This window comes from Haliotis rubra, unplaced genomic scaffold (genome assembly GCF_003918875.1).
Source record: "Haliotis rubra isolate DU_JTF1 unplaced genomic scaffold, ASM391887v1 Scf206, whole genome shotgun sequence".
Lineage (NCBI taxonomy): Eukaryota > Metazoa > Mollusca > Gastropoda > Lepetellida > Haliotidae > Haliotis > Haliotis rubra.
Genome location: NW_025766070.1, coordinates 1,290,612 through 1,316,761, shown reverse-complemented (window position 1 = coordinate 1,316,761; position 26,150 = coordinate 1,290,612). Strand labels below are relative to the sequence as shown.

The following is a 26,150-nucleotide window of genomic DNA, read 5'->3' as shown; positions in this document are numbered from 1 at the left end:
AGAAAGAGAGAAAAGTGCATGCCACATAGACAATGGATAACAAAAATGATGGACTTAAAGATAAGTGCTATAATCGCAGGAAATCGTTGATGACTGTAGCCTATCAATATTGATCTGCGGCCCTCTGGTGGCACGGTGATGACAGGGTGGTTAAGAACTTTCTCTGGGATAATTGGTTAATTTGGACTCTTATTCAATAGGCAGCGGTACCTTGGAATTAACTGATATAAGCCAGAACCTCATTCTCCATTCCTTAACTATTCCGTCGCAATTTTGTTTTATCAGCACCCACTGTAACTGCTAAGTTACTATCAACAAGCCCTTAAGTCTCAAGACAATATTACCTTTGAAAATACATTTTTATTAATTATATACCATTAATTAATATTTATTATATATTATACTTCTTATGCTTTCATACCTAAAAGGTGAATATGAATATTTGGTTTGGGCATCATGTACTTATATCTATGCAATTCGGATACGATGACATGTATGAACTAAGTTTAAGAACTTGAACACCCAAACCCGTTAGTCAGTTCTCATGACAAGCATGAGCTTACCATGTAGCAATATATTGTAATGGATAGTGATATAAAGCAATATATACAAATATCAGTACATCAAGGCACCAAGAGGGATCTAGGTTAGCATTGGTCTCAAGTAAACCATGCTTTGAGGTATATGACCAGTACCAAAACATGTGGTCGGGCTAATTAATTTGGTTGAACATATGTCATTGTTCCCAGATTGTCCTTGCTTACAATATCAATCACTGGTTTGTCTGGTCCAGATTCAGTTATTTACTGTCCACCATCACATAGGCTGAATACTACATCACATAGGCTATAATACATTGCATGTACCAAAGAACATTTCCCTGTGGAACTCCATGGTGGAACTAGTCCTATGATTTCATATGGATCAAGTACTGTCAACTTGAGTGATCAAATGTCTTCATACTCCAATATAATTTTTAACAGCATGACAACACCACCATAGCTAAAACATTCTTAAAAGGCATAAAACAAACTCATTCCCACAAACTACTTCCTTTCAGAAAACTAATATTGAGTTATACACATATTCAGTAGACTGACTCTCACTGAAGATATCAAAGCTGGTCAAACTGTTTTAAGAATAGTGAGTGCGTGAATTTGGTTTTATTTCAGCAATATCATGACAGGGGACACCAGAAATGGGGTTCACATATTGTACCCATGTCTGGAATTGAACCCGGGTCATTGGCATGATGAGCGAACGCTTTAACCACTAGGCTACCCTGCCTCCCCTATTTAAGAATAACTGGCTATTACAAGTTTGTTTGTTTATTAACATGATCAGCAATATTCTAGTTAGTTCAGTCCAGGCCAGAAAGTCTAGTGATTGATATCATGAAGATCCACGATATCGGATTACAATGATAATGCAGTCAACTAAACCATCAAGTCTAACCACCTGATCCATTTAGTCATCTCCTGCAATAGCCATGGGTTTCTGGAGATCTGTCATCCCAAGTCATCTTAGATCATCTTACCAAGTGAGTGATTATGGTTTTACATCGCAATAGTCCACAAATATCATGGTGGGGGCACTACAGAAATATGCTTAACATTTTGTACTCATGTGGGGAATAGAACATCTTTGGTGTGACAAGGCGAACACATTAACCATTACCCCACCATCCCTCGGCTTTAAGGACGGAATTACATAAGGTTTATCACTACACCTTTTCAACTCTACTTCATTCTCATAAACGTCCAACAAACTAACACTTTGATCCATTTGGTACAACATTCTAAACCACATGTCAGTATTCTGTGCTACCTTCAACACAACTACCTCTATACTCAAAGGAACCTAGATTGTAACTGACATGACTTTTTCTTCAATCATGGTCACAATGACAGACAACAGTCAACTGTCAAAACAAGCCAGACTTTGTGGAATCAGCCGTATATTTAACCCTCTATGCCTCTGATTAATATAATCCAGTCATAATTCATAGGATTCTATTTGACTTGTTAACTACTTTGGACATATGAAATAAATCTTTCTAATTACAACTCCCTCAGGCTATACACATATAATCGACATTTAATGATAATGATTGCACAACCTCTCAGATGTTTTTTGTACTGGAACCAGGAATATAAATCTTCATATTTTATGCTTTAATAGATAAAAAAAAGAAACTCAAATATGATATTTTCATAACTGCCATTGGCTGTGCACATTTATTTTATTGTTTCATGATCAATATGCCAGGAGGCATGAGGAATTAATGAAAATAGCTTGTCAGAGAACTGGATTACATTATTTTCCTCCCCAATCTCTTGAAATCTGTTTTAAAAAAAAATGACAGGAGTGTCAAGTAAAGGAATATTTTAACATTTAATTGTGCCCTAATCTTAATTAGGAAAGGAATGTCAGCAAAACAAGATAATGCCCTGGTCTATTCTAAATAAAATTGGGTTACACCCATCCAAATGAGTGAGTGAGTGGTTTGATTTTAATGCTGCTTTTACTTAAACATTGTCCCAGCATGTAAGCTTAATGTGGGATGAATACCAATACAAACATGTACATATCCCCAGATAGCATTTGGACCATTGCCAACGTTGGGCCAACATCTGAATGCAATCTCGGTCACTACTGGTACCACTTTGGTGAAGCCCAAAAGCACTGTATGGCACAAAGAAACCAGGAATCTGGGATTCGAACCAATGTTCTTTGGATTCTGGCATACATAAGGTACCACAACTCTCCACAACTAATTGCAGCACCTTCAACAACTAAAGAACCCATTTCACGCCATGACCAACCACTTAGTGACTGACTGACTTGAGTTTGGTTTTACGCCGCTTTTAGCAATATTCCAGCAATATCACGGCGGGGGACACCAGAAATGGGCCTCAGTCATTGTACACATGTGGGGATTCGAACCCGGGTCTTCCGCTTTGACCACTAGACTACCCCACCGCCCTAACCAATTAGTGATTGGATATAGGGCACCATACAAATGGACTCATTATTATTATTGTTCTCTCCATCCAACTTAACTAAAAAAAATACACCCATGGGTAAGGTTACACATGACCCCTACTTCGTTTCATGGTCCAGTTGTCCACGGTGACCAGGGTGCTGTTTTACAAAGCGATCTTAGTGCTAAGGTGAGCGTAACTCCTATACCTTAACATAGTCTTAAAGGTAGTCTTAGCGCTAAGGTGACTGTAACTCCCATACATTAACATAGTCTTAAGGTAGCCTTAGAGCTAAGGTGACTGTAACTCCCATACATTAACATAGTTTTAAGGTAGTCTTAGTGCTAAGGTGACTGTAACTCCCATACCTTAACATAGTCTTAAGGTAGCCTTAGAGCTAAGGCTGTTTTGTACAACAGACCACTGGTTGATAAAGTGTTATGATATTATGGCAGGACTGAGTATTGGTCAATAATATCAAACACTGGATTGTGTGGTCCAGATTTAAGAACCCATAACATAGATGGTGGTCCGGGTGGTAGTCTAGTGGAAGACCTGGGTTCAATTCCTCATTTGTCATGATATGGCTGCAAAATTGCCAATGTGACTTAAAATTTTAACTCACTCAATGCCTCATTTGAGTACAGTGTGAGAAGCTTATTTCTGGTGCACCCTCTGTAATGAATGAATTTTGCTAAAAGTAAAATAAAACCATACTCATTAAACTTACTCACATACATAGAAGATTTGTAATTGCAATGTTAAACAACAAACAAATACATACAAAAGCCTAACTCTAAAAGACTAAGAAGAACAAAATCAATTCCATTAATTCTGAGTGACTCCATACATTTCAATTATAGCCCAGAGAGGAGACTTTTTCAGTCCTCTGAGTCTTGGAAAGACAAAGTGTTAAGTATTCATTATGGAAAGAAGTTAATACTAACACAACATAATTCAATGAACACCAGATGTGGCATAATTAAATATAAAGTGTTTCTCCGAGCTCAAATTAGATCAAACATAATTAGATTTAATCTAATGTGAGGCAAAGATTAAAACGATACTGCCCGCTTTTCCCTGTCATCTTTCAACAGATATACCAACACTTATTGATAGCAAGAAATGAGATTATTTCTGAACATAAATCACATTTTTGAAGAAACAAAGACACTTAATGTTCAAATCAGATCTTAACCACTCGATAGAAAACCATTCAAGGGCAATTAACTCTGAAAATGTTTTACAATTGTTTAAAACTCACGTGTATGATTTACAACAAATGCCATCTTGCTTAGTTCCATATGGCCGACAATCATAGATTTTCCAACGGTTAGAGTTTTATAACCACTGATTAAAGTCTCAATTCAGCTCAAACTTGACAAGAATTTCAATGAAGCAGAAAAGCGTAATTTTCTTGACTACAAGCATAACTCACCCATGTACAAAGACTCACCAAGCTCAATCAGCGTTGTCCCTGTACGGCTTTGAGCCCTATCACAGCTAAATGAGGGTTAGCCAAGAACTTTTCTGCCATATTTGTTACAAATAACTCCTTGTCAAAAAGAATTAAGTTGCCTGGGATGATTTAGATCCAAATGTGACATTGTGTTGCATCACTGGTCCTAATTACTGTCATTTGCTAATTCCTGCTGTAAAAAATTACAGGTCCTACAAACAGCTCCATAGAAAATACAAGCTGGTGGTTCTTGAAGCCGAACAAAGGGGCATTTGGGGTTCAAAAACCTCTTGAGAAGACCGGATGTAAATGTTACGTTACTCAGAATATTGGAAGAATAAATTATAAAGATTACTCCTACATTATACAAAAATTCCATAAAATTATTAAGCAAAACCTGCACAGAAAAACAGCATATTCATTAAAGAGGACAAGATATATTTGAATTTGCTAGTCAAGCAGATTTTATTCAAATCAACCAAACACATTTTTCTATCTGCTTCCTCAAATTTAACAACCGTTATCAAGTGTAATGATTAATAATAAACTAAAAATTAATAATTTTAATATTAATAACGAACTAGAACAATACTTATACCAATATTGAAAATGGGCAAGAGGTGCCATCCTTTAAATCTTGGTATCAGAATATTAAACAGTGAGAGAATGAGTGAGTATGGTTTTACACCACTTTTAACAATATTCCAGCAATATCACGGCAGGGGACACCAGAAATGGGCTTTACACATTGTACCCATGTGGGAATCGAACCCGGGCCTTCGGCGTGACGACCGAACACCTTAACCACTAGGCTACCCCACCGCCCCGTATTAAACAGCATCTGAGTGCAAAAGTATATGTTCCTGTTAGTTTACTGCTCCTGAAGAGATACAGACATATTTTTGAGGTTATTGCATACCTAAGCACACCTCTGTACTTGAAAGAAAATCCATTAATCATGATGTTATCAGCACTGAAGTGCTTGATAGGCTGGATGTTGAATGTAATGGGATTGATGCACTGATAAAGAAGAGGACTTCTTACCCCTACTAGAAAGTTTATCTGAGAGTGTTATGTCTCTTGAACATTTATTTATAACATTTTATCAATTGTTTACCTGGATATCTAGCTGTTATGTCTTCCTCTGGGTCAACCTTGAGGTCGGATTTGTTATTAAACTATGTAACATTTTCTATGTTCACTACAAAGTTATGTTTTATTTTCATAGTTTGCAGATCATGGTTGTTTGTAAGTTTGTGTTACTGTATTACTGCTTGGAGTACCGGTACACTAAAACTGGAACTGTGTGATTCATTTCAGATCTAACATTTATAGTCCTTTTGATCTAAATAAATCTACCTCGCGAGCAATCTTCACTTGAGTTTAGTGATGTACCTGACACTTTCTTCAATATTTCCTGATTTTCAATTTATTTTCCTGTTTTGTTATTGATACCTTATCTGACATTTAAATAAATGAGAATCACTCCCAACACAATCATATCCTGATTTGAACACCGAAGTGTACGTATTTTACCACTGCTTCATACAACTTACACTGCATAAGGGCAGCCCAAGTCAGCTAGAGTTATTCCCCTTTAATCATCTCCACGTTTCGCTGTTGTAAATTGACAGTCTGGAGCTAGTAACAGAACTGTCCTCCTGTCTTTAATATCTAGTTTCAGTTTAATGATTGCATGAATCCACTGAACACTTCCTATCATAAAATAGGAAAGCTGAAAGTTGTGATATACTATTACTCAAAGAAGTAAAGGAACAGCAGATTTGTGTCATATTAACTATAGCAATATTAAAGAATCAGGTTTTGGTGTAGATCACCAGATGTTTTTTAACTTCTTTTCAATAATATATGTTATTCTGTCATCATATCCTAATTGCATAGACAGATACCAATGACGTCAATCACTGGACAGTCTGGCCTAGACTTCCATCACATAACCAGAATATTGCTGATTGCCAACTTAAACAAAAATAAACAAAGAAACTGTTGTCTGAAAACTCTTATTTTGTTATCTCTGCATTCACAAATGTAATAATTTAAAAAAATAATAATTTATAGTCATTTCTTCGATAAAAACAGGATTCAACACAGAACTCATTCGATCTCACCATCCAATGAACATTTGCAGTTAGAATAGGTCACCTGTTAAACATTCTTGTTTGGAAGAGACTTAATACATTGGGTGGTCAGTTACGGGGATTTAGTGTGACAGTGATCAAACTACTAGTATTATCATTAAATGATCAACATACCACAGTTATACCACAGTTATACCACAGTTATACAGTAGGACTGTTGCTGAGTGGGGCATTAAACAAAATACAAAGAAACAAACATTACTGAAACAATGATCTGTTGCCGGTAAATACAAACACAAGACATCACACTGTATGTCATTAATCAGATCAACTTACACAAGAGTTATCTCCCTGTCCTTCACACACATTATTTCATGTATCGCTGCATCTGTGACTGTGTGAGTGAGTGAATGCTGATTAATGCCACGGTGATAATTGTTCCACCTGCATGACAGTGGCCTGTAAGACATTGGGTCATCATCCATCTGCATCCATGCTTTTTGCCGTGAGCCTTCATAATATACTTCTTCATACTATGGCTTAATATCATCATGAACCGGTAAGTCAATTTTGTGAAATTTCATTGAATATACTTAAATACTGCTTTGCTTTACATCGAAAGACAGCTCTGACCTGGCAACGTGGTCACACCCCATGTGTGTACAGGTTTGAACCCTAGCCTTTAAAAGCATGAACCCTTGCTCCAACCTGTCCATACTATATGGAGGCAGGGTGGCCCAGTGGCTTGAGGTACCACAAAATTCAATATGCTGAGTTATCTTCTTTGAGAGGCATTTTATAAGGTTGTATAACCTTACGAGGGACTGATAAAACCCCGTATTTCCCGAAACACGATGTGATAACGTATTTATCTAGCCGCATGTTTTTACTTAATCAAAAGAAAAGGATACGCATCGAATCCACTTGTTTTTATTTATGTGAGATGCCATGTTGACAACAGCTGATCAATTGACCTCAATGCAGCGCACGTTACTAAAGGCTTGGCGATGCACGCTTTTTCTCACTTCAAGTGGCCAGATACCTATGAATGTGGGTTCAAATCCCAATCTGCCAAGATTAACCTTACACATATCAGTACTCTACCCATGCTTGAGGGTTTCACACAAGTGGTAATATAAATATCCCAGACCTGCATCACTTCAGGCTTTCTCCCACATTAAGCAGACATGTCACGTAAAAACTGAAAACAGTTTTATTAAACCCAACTCACTCACTCACCATACCTCATAATACCCAAACTCACACATTTTGTTGGCTTGTACGACAAGCATGGGGTACTGGGGACCTGTACTGACCTGCAACCCATTAGTGATTCCATGACAACAGTTTTTAAGAAAAGTATTCTAACATTGCAGTAGCTTCAGTGTGATATATACAATATCCCTCGAGTAACCCAAAACATGTCATAAGAGGAAGGGGTGGTGGGGTAGCCTAGTGGTTAAAAGTGTTCGCTTGTCATGCTGAAGACCCGGGTTCGATTCCCGGTACAATGTGTGAAGCCCATTTCTGGTTTCCCCTGCCATGATATTGCTGGAATGTTGTTAAAAGCGGTGTAAAACTATACTCACTCACTCATAAGACGGACCAAAAACAGTTTGTGCTTATGGTTTACCGTATTCTTTTATATACTACACAAAAGAGGTTAAGGATCACCCAGTTCTTTCTGATTACTACAACTAATACTTTATGCCACTATAGTTACAGACTATAAGTTTAAACTATACCGGTTCATATATGGTAATATCAAATCACACTGACTTCATAATGAACTATTGAAAAATTGATATGTCCTTGTTTCATTTGGCAATTCATTATTCACATCATGATTAAAAGTTGTTATATTATAAGCCTAATATCAAACACTCTTATAAAGAACTAACAGCAATATACAAGAAACTGTGTTGGGGTTCCTAAACACTTGCTATATATTTCAGTGGAAATGTGTATAATGAACTATGGTTATATTTAATTACAATTAGATGTCCCTGAGTTAATTTACTGTATATGAAATGATCTGGGGTTCTTAAACTTCCTTTGTGCAGTATATAATTTCCTCATATAATCAAGCACTGATTTGTCAGACTGAACCTGGCTCAGTGTATTTTCCCATGTGTAGAGCATTTGTAATTGATATTGCTAAATGTGGAAAAAACACAACATTCCCCATTATTCCTTTATAATAGGCCACAATAATATTAATTCTTAGGTCATATGATACAGAAAAAACACTTTCCCAACACTACTGAATTTCACTCCAAATAAAAAAAACAAAGGTCGCTTAGTTAGAAATGGACAATATCCTTCAAATCTAATTTCATCCAAACAATTCAACAAGAAAAAACCCACATAATCCCAACTTCTTCCCCTAGGGAGGTCTCGCTTCAAACAAAAGCCATTTTGATGTAGAACCCTCCTAATCCCTTCCCTAATCACGGCTGAAGAAAGAACTACCAGCCTACAGTCAATGCTAGTGGCACAGATACAATTTCGACACGCATCATGTTAATTTAGTTGACTGCCACCAGAAATGAATCCACCGGTAACAATGGAAGTATTGGTGAAATGACACTATCATCAGACCGGCAAAAAGCAAATAGTCACCGGATCTCTGACCGTGAAACAGCCCTCGTTCAACGAGAACTAATTAACGAGGGACTTCGCTTCAGTGTTTGTAATAATCTTCTGTATAGTCATTGATGAAGTGGACTAGCATCTGAATGAGACAGTTTACACCTTTAAATAGATTTCACTTTCTTTCTGAGTGTGTTTGTTTTAATTTTTTTTTGCTCCTTTCTTTTAAAAAAAAGGAAAATCCTGAAGATTCTGTTGAAGTAACAAAAAAAGTCTTCCACAAATTATATGCCATTAAAGAATCAATCTTTTCTGAAAACACAAATTCACAAATAGATTCTCACACATATATTTCATCTAGACTAATAAATAAAGCTTCAGAGATGAATCATTGTGGATGGAAGTTAAATTTCTAAAAAAATGGTAAAATGTCAAACAAAAAGAATCAGTTCTCACATTTTATCATGAGATGTGATTACACGTCAGCATCAAAATGGAAAAAAATGGAAGTTTGTTTGTTTCTGTTTTTAATGCAACATTTAAATGATGGTGATCCTTCACATGAAAGAGATCTATTACTGCTTCCATTCAATCCATGATAAATCAAAGCCCTTCATTTGGAGTCATGTTCCGCTGTTTAGCATTCAATGCATTTCTGTGGCATGACCTAGCAGGAGATGGTCAGAAAAGTACAAATTTGAGCATGGCCATAATTTAACCCAAACAATCTTTATATGCACAAAACAAGATCAAAGAGAATTCCTCTTCACACCAGTGCCTCTTGCAGCAGATTTGTAATGTTTAAAATAATCATAAAACTAACCAATTTCAGTTCTGAAGAAGAAACACATACCTCAAAAGAGTTCCTTTGTAAATTGGTTAAATTTACATAATACACATTAAAAAAAATAGACTAAATGTTGTTATGTTTTTTAAATAAAGCCCATATATATACAAATTCAATCTTAAATGGTGTGTTCTTTTATTGTGAATCTTGATACTATGAAACAGATTTTTTAATTTTGATATTGAGGCTTTGGGAGGGATGCATTAGGGATGGGGAGTTTTCAGTCAGACAGTGGAAGCTAGGGACAAAGTGGAGACGATTCCAGGAGTCAGTTTCAGATCCATTTCAGTCAGGCAGCGCTAATTAACTGTGTAACAATACACAGTTATTACATGAGCTCTCATCGCAACTCATCAAGTCTCAAGTCTCATACAGAACGAGAGTCAGGAAAAATCTCAATCATGCAGACAAAAGAACTCCTGCATCTTGCATCTCTAATCGAGAGTCGTATTACAGGTATTGTCTTTGGAAGTTTAGGAACGCATCAATTGGATCCTAGTGGTAACTGGCACAGAAGCCGTATCGTATATAGCAAAATAGTCATGGTAATTGTGATGAATGGAAAAGAGTAAGGTGATGCCAATTTCAGGAAACATCCCTTCAAGGTGCTGCTGTCAAAGATCATTGGCTATGGCACTGGAGCTTTCTGAAGTCTGAAATTCTCTTTCAAGGGCAGTTGCATCATATTTGGTATGACGTAATGCTTAATTAATCATCTTAACAAAGACAAAACTTTACTGAATTTTTTTATATTTATATAAAAAATGGTCCAAAGGTCAAATAATGAAACTTTGACCTTAAACGAGGAACTTTAAAAAAATTTAATGAAGCTCTTAATCATTAATACAGACAAAAAAATCATTTTCGTATCATATTAACCTTAATTGAGACCTGGTTCAGATTAGCTGGCAATCCTTGTGAGTATGAACCAGGTTATTCACACAGATTACCTCTCTGCTAAATTTGTGATCTGGAATAACCTAGGAATGTTTGATTCCTCACATGTCTGACTGTCCTACACAAATATATACTAGTTGGTGGGTGTGTTGGGTAAAAGGAACATTTTTGTTATATTGCCCGTGTCAGCTTGATGTGGAACGAAAGCCCAAAGTGATAAGTATAAGATGTTTACCACCTTGCTGAAACCTGCAACCATTGGTATATGGTTCTGAGAAACCAAGAAACATGATTACGGAAAATTGGGATTCAAACCCATGATCCAAATGTCCTGCATACATAAGGTAGGTAACTCTGCATAGCGTATGTGTAGCATAGACAACTGGGCCCCCAGTATACTGAGAATTACACTCCCACAGATATCCATGCCACATTCGCCATACTAAAATGGATTCGAACCCATGATCAGATTTCCTGTATACACAAGGAAGGTAACTCTGCATGCGTTTGTGTTGCACAGACAACTTGGCCACATAGTTTACTGAGAATTACACTCCAATAGACATCCATGCAAAGTTTGAAATACCAAAATCAACCAATCAGAACCCACCTTCCATTCCCAATCCTCTGATGGGTGGGGAAGATGTTGCAGGACCCAACGAGGGCGGGGATGTTGGCAGTGGCCCCGGACGTTGACTGAGCGTGTTGGATGGACTTGATCATGGCGACGGCCTCCTGCTTCAGCTGTCGGATGTGGGTCTCGCAGACATCACACTGCAGCTGCTTCAGGTACTTGCGGAAACTTTCAGGCACTTGCAGTTTTTCCTCGATCTTCTCCAAGGACAGACCCTGCAAGAGATTCAAGTCAGTGAGGATCTGCACACAGTATGTTGTGTCAATCTTATGTAAACAAATACTCACCCACATTTAAGGATTTGTTTTTGCATTTTGTAAATATTTTTACATCTTTTGGACGCTTGACAGCAGCGTTCCTTGACCTGTTTCTCACATTTTGTCAGAGAGCCTGTCGTATGTAGACAGACTCGGCAAGAAACCATTCAGTTGGGGCCTTCATACAGAGTTTAATTAATCTTGCAAATAAATGTACTCCTGGTTCTGTAAAACATTGACCTATTGGAGAATTTCATTTCTGCATTCAATATAAATATGTCAGCTCTTACATCCCAAGATTCATGACACTTTAAACTGTCCCTCCCATGAATTTGTCAGGTAATTGAGGGCTTGTATGTTTCAAGCCTCAGGAGTCATGGGTTTTAGTAGGTCAAGAATGTATGAAGGTATACTTTATGTACTAGAAATCTCGAATCCATCCCTAGTGAGACAGTTACACTGAATGTGTATTAACAGGTGACTGAAATGTCTGCACATTGAACAATATAAATGTTTTGTAGATTTGTCTTTCAGATTTAACTTTACCATGGAAACTGATCTATCCTTACAATTAACTAACCACTGGGAACTGGAACCTAAGTTCACTTAGCATCATTTGCCATGCAATGATTGCTTGTATGAATCAAGGGAGAGAACCTTGCAAGGCTTGTCAGTCTGCAGGTCTAACTGTCCTCTTGATGCAGTGGGCTTCAAATTCAGAGAGAGAGAGAGAGTCAGACTGAGAGAGTTGAGAAAGAGAGAGATACAGACAGACTGAGAGAGTTGAGAAAGAGAGAGATACAGACAGACTGAGAGAGTTGAGAGAGAGAGAGATACAGACAGACTGAGAGAGTTTGAGAGAGAGAGACAGAGAGAGAGAGAGAGACAGACAGACTGAGAGTTGACAGAGAGAGAGAGAGATAGAGACAGACTGAGAGAGTTGAGAGAGAGAGAGAGAGATACTGACTGAGAGAGTTGAGAGAGAGAGAGAGAGAGAGAGAGAGAGAGAGAGAGAGAGAGAGAGACAGAGAGAGAGAGAGAGAGACAGAGAGAGAGAGAGAGAGAGAGAGAGAGAGAGAGAGAGAGAGAGAGAGAGAGAGTTTGGGATAGCCCGAATTGCTTACAAGAGGAGAGAGGGAGAGATGGCAGTTTGTATTTATTGTGTCTGGATAAGACGATCCAGTGATGGATAGTGTGAGCTGCACCCCTAGGGAACTATGACACACAATTAACCAGGTCCCTGAACCTGACGACTGATCTATTTAGTCACTTCTTACGACCAACGTTTATTTGTCAGAGATCAGTCCTAATCTATAATCCGTCACGTGACTTATGATGGTAAAGACATCAAGAAACCATTTGTGGATCACAAATATCTACTCCAAAAAAAGCAGCGATGTATTTACAAAATAAATGTACATGTCAAACACAGGATATAAATTACAGCATCTTTGAACTAATACATGGTCAAAGGGAAGAGCTGAAATTGACGATAAAATCAAATCAACATAGCATTTTGAGTGAGGTTATCGCTGCAATCCTTCAATCCACATCTATATAAACTAGGTAGTCGTGAAACTGCTGGCTACAGAGGTTGATATGGACAGGAAGCAGATCTTCCCCATCTCCAGATAAACAGAGACATTTGTTCTTATTTCAACATCATGATTAACCACATGGCCCCAGTGATATGTCAGTGAAATTACTTCCAGCTGGTCTGCAGAGGAGGGACCACCACTACTGCTATAGATGGGCACCAGACACTTCTTGAAGTTGATGCCATTCATCAGGGAGAGATAGAGAATTGCCTATGTCACTTTGGAAGCAAATTAGAACAAATCTTTACTGAGGAGGACTCAGGGGATGGACCGTATAGGTGAGGTGCTGAGGTAGGAGGGATGAGGTGAGAGAGAGAGAGAGAGAGGTGGGAGGGAGCAAGTGAGAGAGGAGAGAAAGATGATAGGAGTGAAAGAGAGAGGGAAGGAGAGGGTGGGAGAGAATGTGAGTGAGGGAGGGTGGGAGAGAAAGATGGATAGTAAAAAGTGTGAAAGAGAGAACAAAAATGAGAAAGAGAGGGTGGGAGGGAGAGGAAAGTTCAAGGGAGAGAGAAAGAGGAAAGGAAAATAAGATGAGAGTTTTGGGGGAAAGGTGAGAGAGGAGGGAGCGAAAAAAAGGTGAGAAAGAGAGAGGGTGGGAAAAAGGGAGAGACAGAGTGGGAAGGAGAGAAAGGGAGGGAAAAAAGTTGAGAGAGAGGAAGAGGGGACAGAGCAAGAGGGGGAGAGACAGAGGGGGGAAAGGGTGAGAGAGAGAGGAGAGACTGATGGACAGAATGAAGGAAGTTACTTGGGGATTGAACCTGGAAGCAGATGAGAGAAAGAATAGCTGTGTAAAGAGGAAAGGTTCTTCACAGAAGGGAGAATGAGAGAGGAGTGGAAGAGAGAGGAAAAGGGGATGGAAGAAAAATCAAGACCGATACAGTGAATGAGAGATGCACAGAGGATGACACTAGTCCTAGTTACGTGGGGGGATGGGGGTTTGGGGTCAGGTAGTGAGCATGTGGGGAGGCAGGCTCAAGAGTATATCTCTGCATCTCAGTGGAAGAGAAAACAGTCCTATGACAGCAACTGGGAAGAAATTAGGTAACAGCTGGATATCTGGCCAATGAAATTGATTTTGGTTGGACTATCGTAAAATCTTTCCGCATGAAGTTCCTATCTGACAACTTTCACCGTCCAACAAAAGATGGATAATTTTGTAAATGGGGTGCTGTACAAGAGATAAAGTCAGTAGCACAACTAACTGCAATTTAGATAATCAATGTCTGAAAATATGCATAAAAAATAACCCATCTCCATCAACAAAGCCCATGTGTTTTGTGTAAAAAGGATTCCAAATTTAACACCCAGCAATTGAACTACATGTGTTCATTGACTATCAGCAACTAGGGCTATAAACTCAAGAAATAAACATCAGGAATAATTTATTTTCATTCCGTTTCTCAAAACCCTTCTCTCCTCCTACTCAGATTACAAACTAAACTTGTAAAACCCGCAATCTACACCTGTCTCCCAGATCAGGTTGATGACAGCTGAAATAGACGGACTCTATTTCAGACCACATTCTTCTTTCACACTAACAGATAGAGATACTCATCTTACAACCAACATCAACACCTACCAAGAAATGACTCATCTTGTCTTGTCATCAATTTCACTTACTTTTTTAAATTTAGAAATTGACAACACCTACTTTGAATGTCATCACTCTCATCACGTCAATGACCAAACACAAATGACATATTTACCTCACGCAGCCATAGCGATCACACCTATCCTTGAAATAAACGAGTTGCCACTCACCTGTATGACAGTTACTGTGACACTGTGATTGCAAGCTCTGCTCGTACATTTCACACAGCTAATTACATCACAGGTTACTTGTACATATCACACCTGCTTTCTAACAAGGATCCACTACCTACAGTCTCTGGCCGGCTGACTGCATGTTAAAACGTTGTCGTCAATCTCGTCTTGTGTAAATTGCATTTGTAACGAGCTTTGACTTTTCAAACGTACATACCTCTATAAACACAAAAGACTTCAAAGGGAGTCTCAAATGTCTCGCCGAGTGGTAGGTTTGTGAATGGATCATGATTCAAGGGCATACGTAAAATACCATTTCATACAATGTCAAGGTTTCATCAGGCTTGTGTCTGACACCAACACATAAAGGCAAGAAATACAAATTAGAAGTATTGGTGTGCATTTCAAATGTTATTTAGCGCGGTGGGGTAGCCTAGTGGTTAAGCATTGGCTCGTCACATTGAAGATCTGGGCCTAGTTAAGCTGGGGTAGCCTATTGGTAAAATGCATTGGCTAGCTCTAAGTCATACTGAAGACCTAGGCCCTTAATTCCCCAAATGGGTACAACATGTGAAGAACATTTCTGGTGTCCCCCACCATGATATAGCTGGAATATTGTTAAAAGCAGCATAACAGCAAACTCACACACTCACGCAAATGTTATTTGAAACTTGTCATGTCATAAGGGGTGGTGGGGTAGCCTAGTGGTTAAAGTGATCACTCATCATTCTGAAGGGCTGGGTTCGATTCCCACATGGGTACAATGTGTGGTGTCCATTTCTGGTGTCTTCTGCTGTGATATTGCTGGAATATTGCTAAAAGCGGCGTAAAACCATACTCAGTCAGTCAGTCATGTCATGAACAAAGCAAAACCCAAAACATGTTTTTTCAACACCATTTTTTAAAATCAGTTCATTTAGTGTTACTTAAATTTATGAAATTAACATTTTATTATGCATTTTTAAATGTAAATTATGATTGATGCTGAAGGGAGATGTGTATATCGGCTACAAGGAACTGTCAGTATCGTAATTAACAGGATTAGATCCATCAATTACATCAAGCTTTTTAGTCAATTCTAAATCAAAATCCCCTGGATATTCAAATCAAGAGGCGTAAATTTCAAAAGAGCATTAAAATAACAAAGAAAACAAGCAAAAATTATCCCCAACAAATTCACTCCTCAAAAGAAGTGTAACATAAAATGCTGCAGACATTTAAATAGTTAAAGTGAAAGAATGACATGTCTCATTGAAGGCGTCACGATTGGTTACAAGCCCGATAAAGAAGTCCCAGAATGCCTATAAAAAATGCTCTCATTGATTCGGAAGATGAGCCTAAATGAAGACAACCCACGACTCTCTCCTCTGCAACATCTGCTGGGCTTTTCGAACTGACTGTCCATTGTAGCAGGACCCCTAACCTGATTATTCTACCGTTATTTGGGGCCACTGCAATCCCAACATCAACTTGAAGGAAGTAAAGGAGCCAGGCTGTCAAATAGCTATTTGGGACTTGGCTCCTTGGCGCCTTGGTTCCTTGGTTACAAGACAATACCAGGAACTGTTGAGGAAGCAATCTGCCTTAGACAAATTATAGTCATGAAACAGAAAGGGTCCATGCGGTTATTTATTTCTTCACAGATAATGTATTTAAGGCTAATTCAAACTGAAACTTTGTTGACAGTTTTGTTGATTTTTTCTAAGATTTGTTTGGGCTTTGAATGACATCCTATTTGTATTGTTTGAAGGATTCTTTCTTCTGTGGAGCCACCATGTCATAGCATTATGCTTTCTGTTTTTAAGGAGTAAAATGGGTTGGTGAAATATTTGGATAATGTCATTAGATTCTTTTTATTTGATGTGTCATTTCAAATTGACAGGGCGCTCATAACATTTGACTTGATTAAACCTGCCAGACAGAAGTACACAATGCAGAGTGTTTTTTCTAAATTTAATGTTAAGCACTAACAATCAAGATGATGATGGGAGCTCCAGCTGTTGGTATAATAACATAGAAAAGTTGTGTAACTCCAGCATTGAACTGATTCACCACTCAACTCCAGCACTACATTGAATCACTACCCAAATCTGACACTAAACTTTGTCACCACCCAACTTTGACACTAAACGTTGTCACCACCAATTGATCCACTACAACCCAGTCTTACTAAGTGACCCACTAGAGCCTAATCTCACCCAGTGATCCACTATAACCCAGGCTCAGTAAGTGATCTACTAGAGCCTAATCTCACCAAGTGATCCACTATAACCCAGTCTTGTCAAGTAATCCACTATAACCCAGTGATCTACAATGAATAAAAGTCTCACCCAGTGATCTACAATAATCAAGTCTCACCCAGTGATTCACTATAACCAAGTTTCACCAAGTGATCCACTATGACAAATCATGAAATCCTAACTAATCAAGTCTAAAGAAGTGATCTTCATCAGTCTCACCCAGTGATCCACTTGAACCCAGTCTCATTAAGTGATCCACTATAAATCAGTCTCACCCAGTGATCCACTATAACCCAGTCTCACCCAGTGATCCACTATAAACTAGTTTCACCCAGTGATCCACTATAACCCAATCTCACCCAGTGATCCACTATAAACCAGTTTCACCAAGTCATCCACTAAGCTTTACGCTATAACCCGCTGTCATCGCTTTATAGTCTATACAGATAACCCAGTCTCATTCAGGGATACCCATAACCAAATCTGAACATAGACATATCACATAAAGACTCTTGCATCACATAAACATCACAATATGATGCATATACAAACAGATTCTATTCCATCCCTATACAGAAGAAACTGTTTGATGCAATGGCTATGCTAGTAATGCCCTTTAGTCTAACAACAGTATATTATCTTTGTGTTGGTTTAGTAGATTAACAACTATGCTCTGAAATGAACATATATAAGAAAAAAATTATGAAAAGAAGCCCTGAGACCTTCTTCAATTTCATTTTTTCCTGAAGCTGCGGAAATCTAGACTTTGCACATTTTCTAGACTTGCGTGGGATTTCTTGGACGTATTTGCTTCAGGGTCTGTACGACAGACTAGGTTATAAGAGTCCTTGTTTGTTTCTATAAAAGGAACAAAATGCAATATCTCTTATCTTTCATAGTTTAACTTCCTAACAAATGAATTATGCATAATTCCATCTCATGTAATCAAAGGATGCAAACGTTGATCCCCACAAACCTGCCCCTCCCAATGATGATCCCTCCCCAACCTGCCCCCTCCCCATCTCCTATAAACACATGTCACTCTGCTTTCACCCAGTCACAACCCCCTGACTCCCCAGGTCACACAGGTGAGTCTAATCATGTTCAGGTGTCAGTGGTTTTAATTACACAAAATTGGAATTTGATGAAAAACGTTTTCACCACCCCATTTCAACCTGACAGGCAGCATGGTGGAAATATGAAATGGATATTACCTCCAGTGTGACAAATCTCATTGTCAATGCTGAAAATTTCTGTCAGATTCAAATCTGTTTAATATTTTCCCAGTGACACACTGCTGAGGACTGAGGACATTGGGTTTTGTATTGACTTGCTCGGTGCACGAAAACATTAATATCAGCTTAAAACATTTCCAAAGGAACTCAAGCTCGTGCAATTTTTATGTGAGGATGTCATCAAAATTTCCATCAAATGAATTAAAAGTAATTAATGTTCGTAGCCCGCCCATAGTTAAATTTCTGCCTCAATCCTACCCTAAGCTTGCTCATATTGGAGTAGATGATGGCGGGAATTTCCTGCTACACTTTCGTCAAATCTCGCGCTTCATATATAATCCTTCTGATGATAATGATTAATTTGCCCCACAGCTCAGTCCTGTATTTGCTTGACATCATGACTCCCTTAATGAGAAGAATTGGATCATGGACCCAAGGTCCAGTCTCTGAGAACAAAAGACAAACTATTACTGGCAATGCACAAGTACCAAGGTTCAAGGACCCTCAGTTTCGAGGGTTTAGTCTCCAAGAAATAAAGTACATGTGTTGTTGAACTGTTTGCCAGGATCATTGCTTCCTGCAGCACAGCAGAACAACAAAACTCATTTGCAATAAAAATTCAGTTATTGTTGGACCCTAGTAAACCATCTGCTGTCAATGCCAGCATCCTTCTTCAGCACACCATGTGAACGATAACGGTCCCCATTCTCAATAAACTGCAAGGGGTTGATAAAACCCTGCAAATGCAGATAAAAACAAGAATTGTGTGCTGAAAACTTTAATTGTGTGATAAAAATGCCTAACCAGAGAGATGTGCCATTAAAAAGATGGCAGGCATTGTAAAGATTCCTAACATCATAAGGTCTAGAATAGAGCCAGCGTTATCTGCTGTATGCAATGAAGCTGCTCAAATGAAATGTCTGAATGATTTGAAATAATTCCCAACTTTGAAAATTGTAAATTTGCTTTTCATGTATTTGTCTGACACAAGAATGTTGAATATCCATTTCCGTTATCTCGTATAAAATATTAAAACCCAGCTAGATATTTAAAATTATCATCAGCATCTGTGATTAACTTCTTTAGCTTTATCAATGACACACAGATGACAGTTGGTGTGTCCAGCGTGTACATTTTCAAGACAAACATAAAATCAGCCTTGAAAGGAATTTCATGACTACAGCATGTGACATGGGAACATATGTTTACAAACTGAAATGTACATTGAAATTAACAAGTATTTCCTCTACTGACTGGCTATGATCCTTAAGCAAATTATAGCAGATAATGTTATTGACATGCACTCAGTGAAATGGATAAGCTATGTACATTGCACTATCAACACAAGCTGTTCGTCACAATTGTATATTTACATGGTACGCATGCCAACGTTGATACAGTACAAAACCAAGTAGATGGATGCATGGGTTTATTTCTCAGTGGTATGTTAAATAAACTTATAAAGTATTGCAAACATTGTTTATAACTTCTGTTGATGAATTCTCAACCAAACATACTACAAATTCCCTATGTGATCAAGTAAATATCTAAGTAGGTTTTTTCAAAACATGGCGTGGTTATTGAAAGGGAAACCTAATGATAAGTGTATTGGTATATACATGTGTTTGCCACATCCTTGTAATGAATTATTCAAATCAACAATAGCTTAAGAAGGACCCTCAGCTAAAGCATAAATTTTACACTAATTACTCAAATATACAAATGTTTATCAGTGAGTGAGTAAATGTGGTATAGATACATAAATAAATATTAATAATATACAGAATTTGTACAGCACCCTAAATGATTTACAAACTCCAAAATGCTTCACATAGAGAGTCACAAATGCCACTTAAAGTAATATTCCAGCAATATCACCAGAAAAGGCTTCACACATTGTACACATGTTGGGAATCAAACCTGGGTCATCAACATCATGAGTAGATGCTCTATCCACTAGGCTATCCTCCAAAAGCAAATTATGTGTATGTTAAAGGAGGACAGTCATTAACGTATTCAATGTCACATATAACCCACTGACCATTGTTTATTCATCGCTTTAAATTTTACCATCATTAATTCCATTTATTACAGAAAATATATTTTCCATTTAAAAATTCAAGTATTTTTTTTCTCACATTTGTCCTCACTGAAAACCATCAAGAATATCCAAGACCTGAAATATTTTCCCATGCCAATTAATTTTCCATTAAGGAGGTACCATAGTTAATAATGCTTTTTACAGCACTATACTGCAAACTGGCGCCATTGACCTACAACATGGCCTCATGACCTATATTCCTTTAATGGTTCACCTCATCATTTTCTCTCATATCAAATATTCATATCTTTATAATAAAGATTATGGCACTATCGCTCAAATCGAGGTCAAAGGTGACATCAATCTATCCATACTGAGCATGTTATCAACCAATCTATATTCATTTCAAGCAAAAAGGATCAATGATAAGTAGAGGTTCAATTGACTTTGGACACATTTGGTAAACAGCAATAAAGATTGATAAAATAGTAATGCATGTTGATTGAGCACTGTTTTAACAGCATTATGTCAATGAAAATCGGACAACCAACCATCACTGATTCAGTTTCAGCCAGTTTGATAACCTTGTATACACTGACACGAAAAATTCTTCTTTTGATTGATTTTGACAGATCGAAATGGTCTTTTTCTCTACAGTTCACCCTCATAAATCAGAACTCAATTTCAAGACAGCCTATCCAAATTCACAGTGACGCATAAATAAAAATCAAACCGGCTTCAGAATCAGCGAGGCAACACGGCAACTGGCCATAATGCAAGGAACCAGTCTGACTCTTCACACATGGCCAATTTCCAATTTAATGCAAATATCTCTAAATTGAATACTGACATTGTTCTGAGAACATTTTTGCCAACTCCATTGGCAAGGCTTGCCTAGAAGCACAAAATGAGCAGCCTCTTCCCAAACTCTAATTACAAGCCCAGTTCTTCTTGATTCCAGATTCTAATTCATCAACCCTTAATATACCACAATGCTGTCAGAAAACAGACTCACCGATATTTGTTGTGGCGCCACCAAGAGAACTGCTGATCGCAATTGGTGACAAGAACGTCATGACTTTCATAAAGCTGAAGGTTTTTTCCTTTTCTGTTAAAGGGCCGTGATCATATCCGTACAAAAGGTAGTAGAAATTAGCAGGTTAGGCATGTGATATATACTCTGAAGTGAACCGGTTTCTCGTGTACGTAAAACTTGTCAATAACACCAGGATCGTATCATATAATACTGCAACAGCCAGAGTGTGAAAAACCCTTCAGTCATTGAAACTCCTGTCTGACCTGGTGCCCTTAAGTATAAACATTAAGTCTGTCTGACTAGCTACAAGGGCTTCAATACATGTACCTGTGAACTAACAAGATCATAGCACAAAAGGACTTCACGTGTGAAGTGACGACAGTGGTGCAAGAATCGAGTCACCACAAACTTCAACTTTTTTTCAAATTTAAGTGTTCACGGGTTGACAAATTTCCTATTTCCCTCGCTCATCAACCGTCAAAATATTTCATCCAGACAAGTTTTTACTCTTTTTGCCAAAGAAAACCTCAAAGCTTATATAAACAAATCCACCAGTAACGGACGTATGTTTTAACAAAGGGAAAAAAAGAAGTCTTTTTCTTCTTCTGTTAACAATAGAAACACGCTAGGCAATGTCAATATTAGTTTCCTAGACTATATCCCTTATGAAAAACAAACTATTCTTGGCCAATACAAAGACAGTGATTATATACCTGGTCTCAGAGTTGGGCAGGCCATTATATGATTATAGCTCAAATCTGTCCATTCCAGATACAATCAATGAGTACAGAGCAGTTAGAGTGTCCTCTTAAAAGTAATACCCTGATATGGCTATCTACCTCCTCTACGTCAAATAACATATCATTTCACAAGGTTGACATCCCAGTTTGAGGAACTGAGGCTTATCCTACTCCTGTCTGTCACAGACAGGGGCTGTGAATATATCTCCCATTCTACCTACCACCGACCGCCACAAGCTATCTTCCCCACCACTTATCCAGGGTAATGGGCTGAAAATTAGGCAATCCAAACCCCTAGGGTTGCAGCAATAACTTAATTGTAGTATATTTTACTCCCGAGTTGGACCACTGCCATGACGAGGATTGTTTATGATGAATGGGGGATGGTTAAAGGATTGCTGTGACTTCCAAACCTGCTTCTTCAATGTCAGTTATTGGGAAAATAGTTTGTCAGGGACATAAAAAAGATCTGCAAAGGTATTATTACCCAATATGTCTGACTAATCATGAAATTGGAAGCTCAGCCAAATGACCAACTTTACTGTTTATACTAAGCTGAACATGTATATAGTATATAACTCTACATACACAATGTCATGGCTTTTGGGCTAAATTGAATTTCTAATTTAGATACTATTTGAATTCAATAACTAAACTGAAAATGTTTAAAGCTATATTGTATCATTGGCACCTGCAAGATACAAGCTGTATAGTACCATTGGCACCTGTAAGATACAAGCTGTATAGTACCATTGGCACCTGTAAGATACAAGCTATATATACCATCATTGGCACCTGTAAGATACAAGCTTTATGGTACCATTGGCACCTGTAAGATACAAGCTATATATACCATCATGGGCACCTGTAAGATACAAGCTATATATACCATCATGGGCACCTGTAAGATACAAGCTATATATACCATCATGGGCACCTGTAAGATACAAGCTATATATACCATCATGGGCAAGCTATATATACCATCATGGGCACCTGTGATAAGCTATATATACATCAGCTTATATATACCATCATGGGCACCTGTAAGATACAAGCTATATATACCATCATGGGCACCTGTAAGATACAAGCTATATATACCATCATGGGCACCTGTAAGATACAAGCTATATATACCATCATGGGCACCTGTAAGATACAAGCTATATATACGATCATGGGCACCTGTAAGCTATATATACCATCATGGGCACCTGTAAGATACAAGCTATATATACCATCATGGGCACCTGTAAGATACAAGCTATATACCATCATGGGCACCTGTAAGATACAAGCTCAATAGTATCATTGGCACTTGTAAGATACAAGCTCAATAGTATCACTGTCACCTGTAAGATACAAGCTATATACCACCATGGACACCTATAAGATACAAGCTCAATAATATCATTGGCACCTGTAAGATACAAGCTCAATAATATCATTAGCAATTGTAAGATACAATCTATATACCATCATGGGCACCTGTAAGATACAAGCTATATACCACCATGGGCACCTGTAAGATACAAGCTCAATAGTATCACTGGCACCTGTAAGATACAAGCTCAACATTATCATTGGCACCTGTAAGATACAAGCTATATATACCATCATGGGCACCTGTAAGATACAATCTTTATACCATCATTGGCACCTGTAAGATACAAGCTATATACCACCATGGGCACCTGTAAGATACAAGCTCAATAGTATCACTGGCACCTGTAAGATACAAGCTCAATAGTATCATTGGCACCTGTAAGATACAAGCTCAATAGTATCACTGGCACCTGTAAGATACAAGCTCAATAGTATCATTGGCACCTGTAAGATACAAGCTAGTATCATTGGCACCTGTAAGATACCAAGCTCAATAGTATCATTGGCACCTGTTAGATACAAGCTCAATAGTATCATTGGCACCTGTAAGATACAAGCTCAATAGTATCACTGGCACCTGTAAGATACAAGCTCAATAGTATCATTGGCACCTGTAAGATACAAGCTATATACTTCAATAGGCACCTATATGATACAAACTATTTCCAGCCAGAGGCTGTTGTAACATACAAGCTATCTACAGCTATAAACACATTTACCATGTAATCAGATGGCTGTTTCACCACATTTTCAACACAAAGAACACACACCAGGCACACACGTTAATCACCTCTGGATTTCAAAAAGTGCACTTCTAGCACATTTCCCTGCATGATATCGACAACTTTAACACTTGTGATGACCTGTCAGTGTCAGAGTGTTATCAGGACCTGTACCGGTGTGGTAATCGACCACCCTAGGTGTATCTATCCATCACTCAAGTCAGCTTGGTACAAGTACGTAGGCCTCGGTGCAATGTGCTGAGCTGCACGTTGTACAGCCCTGCGTTGCAGAGGCAGCAAGACAGGCTGGTATTGAAATGTACATCCTCAAGGTGCAGTCATGCTGGTAATCAATTTCATCTCTGACATGGCAACAATACAAATACTTGTGGATCATTAGCATAACAGTCTATGAATTCACATGTTAAACGAAAGTGCTGAAGTTGTCATTTCAGCATCATTTCAGCTGATTTCATATCACATGATACATATACAATACAATATTTTTCGGATAATTAACAATTTATAAGATCACCTCACACACCAGTAGCCATCATTTTACTGTTACAATCATTTGTTTGAAAGGCAGTGGGTTAGGCAAGTAGATAAAGCATTTGCTCATATTGCACAAGATCCAGGTTTGATTCCCAACAGGGGTACAATTTGTAAAGCCAAATTCTGGTGTCCCCTGACATATTGTCACAATATGTATATAAACAGCATATGACCATACCCTTAAAATGGGTAACAGTAAATCATGTTCTAAGATGCCACTCACTTGACCAGGCCAGAAGAACAAGGTTAGTGTAGTTAAACCAAGACCATTGGTCTAACTTAAACGGTAATATGGAAAGGAAGTTTAGTTAAACTAGCATTCAGACCAGGTTTAAATGTATTCATTAAGTTTCATTGATTGGTATGTGAAAAAGTTTTAATAAGCCTTACTTGCAAGAATCAAAATCTTTCATGTGAAAAGATGCAGATTAAATTCAAATTTATGCCTGTGATTATTTACCTCAATGTATGAAACGTTATGAAAGCACACTTTCATGCTACAACTGTTCATTGTTTCCTGCAAGAACAATAAATCCTATAGTGATTGTTAAAGCTTTACAGGTTATAAAGGTTACATTAAGTCCTGTATGAAATATATCTGATATCGACACATTCATATGAAAAACTAAAAATAATGGATGTGATATTAACGACATATCACATACCAACAAACAGTCGGTTTCCTTTACACAAATATTTAGGAATGAAATATGATATAATCTTCTTCTGTTAAAACACACAAAAGCAGCTAGAGACTGGTTTCCATGGTTACCAGATATACAAATCAATGCAATCCAAATGCAAATACACAAACTGTAGGATGTTGATGCTAAAATATCAGACAGATATGAATCTGGTTCATTGTATATATATTCTACATGTCCTCTATTCATAGCATTCTTTAGAACAGCAGGCACCTGATTCCTTGAATGAAATAGACACGGAGTAGATCGAAAAGGACAACATGTAATTATGCTATGTATTTCAAACAAACAGGAAATTAAGAACACCAGATATGCCTTGCTAAATGCAATGAAATGTCCTTGTGTGAAATATACAAC

General features: G+C 37.9%; 1 protein-coding gene across 1 annotated transcript in view; it reads right to left on the bottom strand.

Moving 5' to 3' along the window:
• LOC124276132 (kinesin-like protein KIF26B) overlaps nucleotides 1-26,150 on the bottom strand; it is a 205,052-nt gene that overhangs the window by 136,590 nt on the left and 42,312 nt on the right. The window contains 1 exon segment of the mRNA XM_046711803.1: nucleotides 11,489-11,727. Coding sequence (XP_046567759.1) covers nucleotides 11,489-11,727 — 239 coding nt within the window.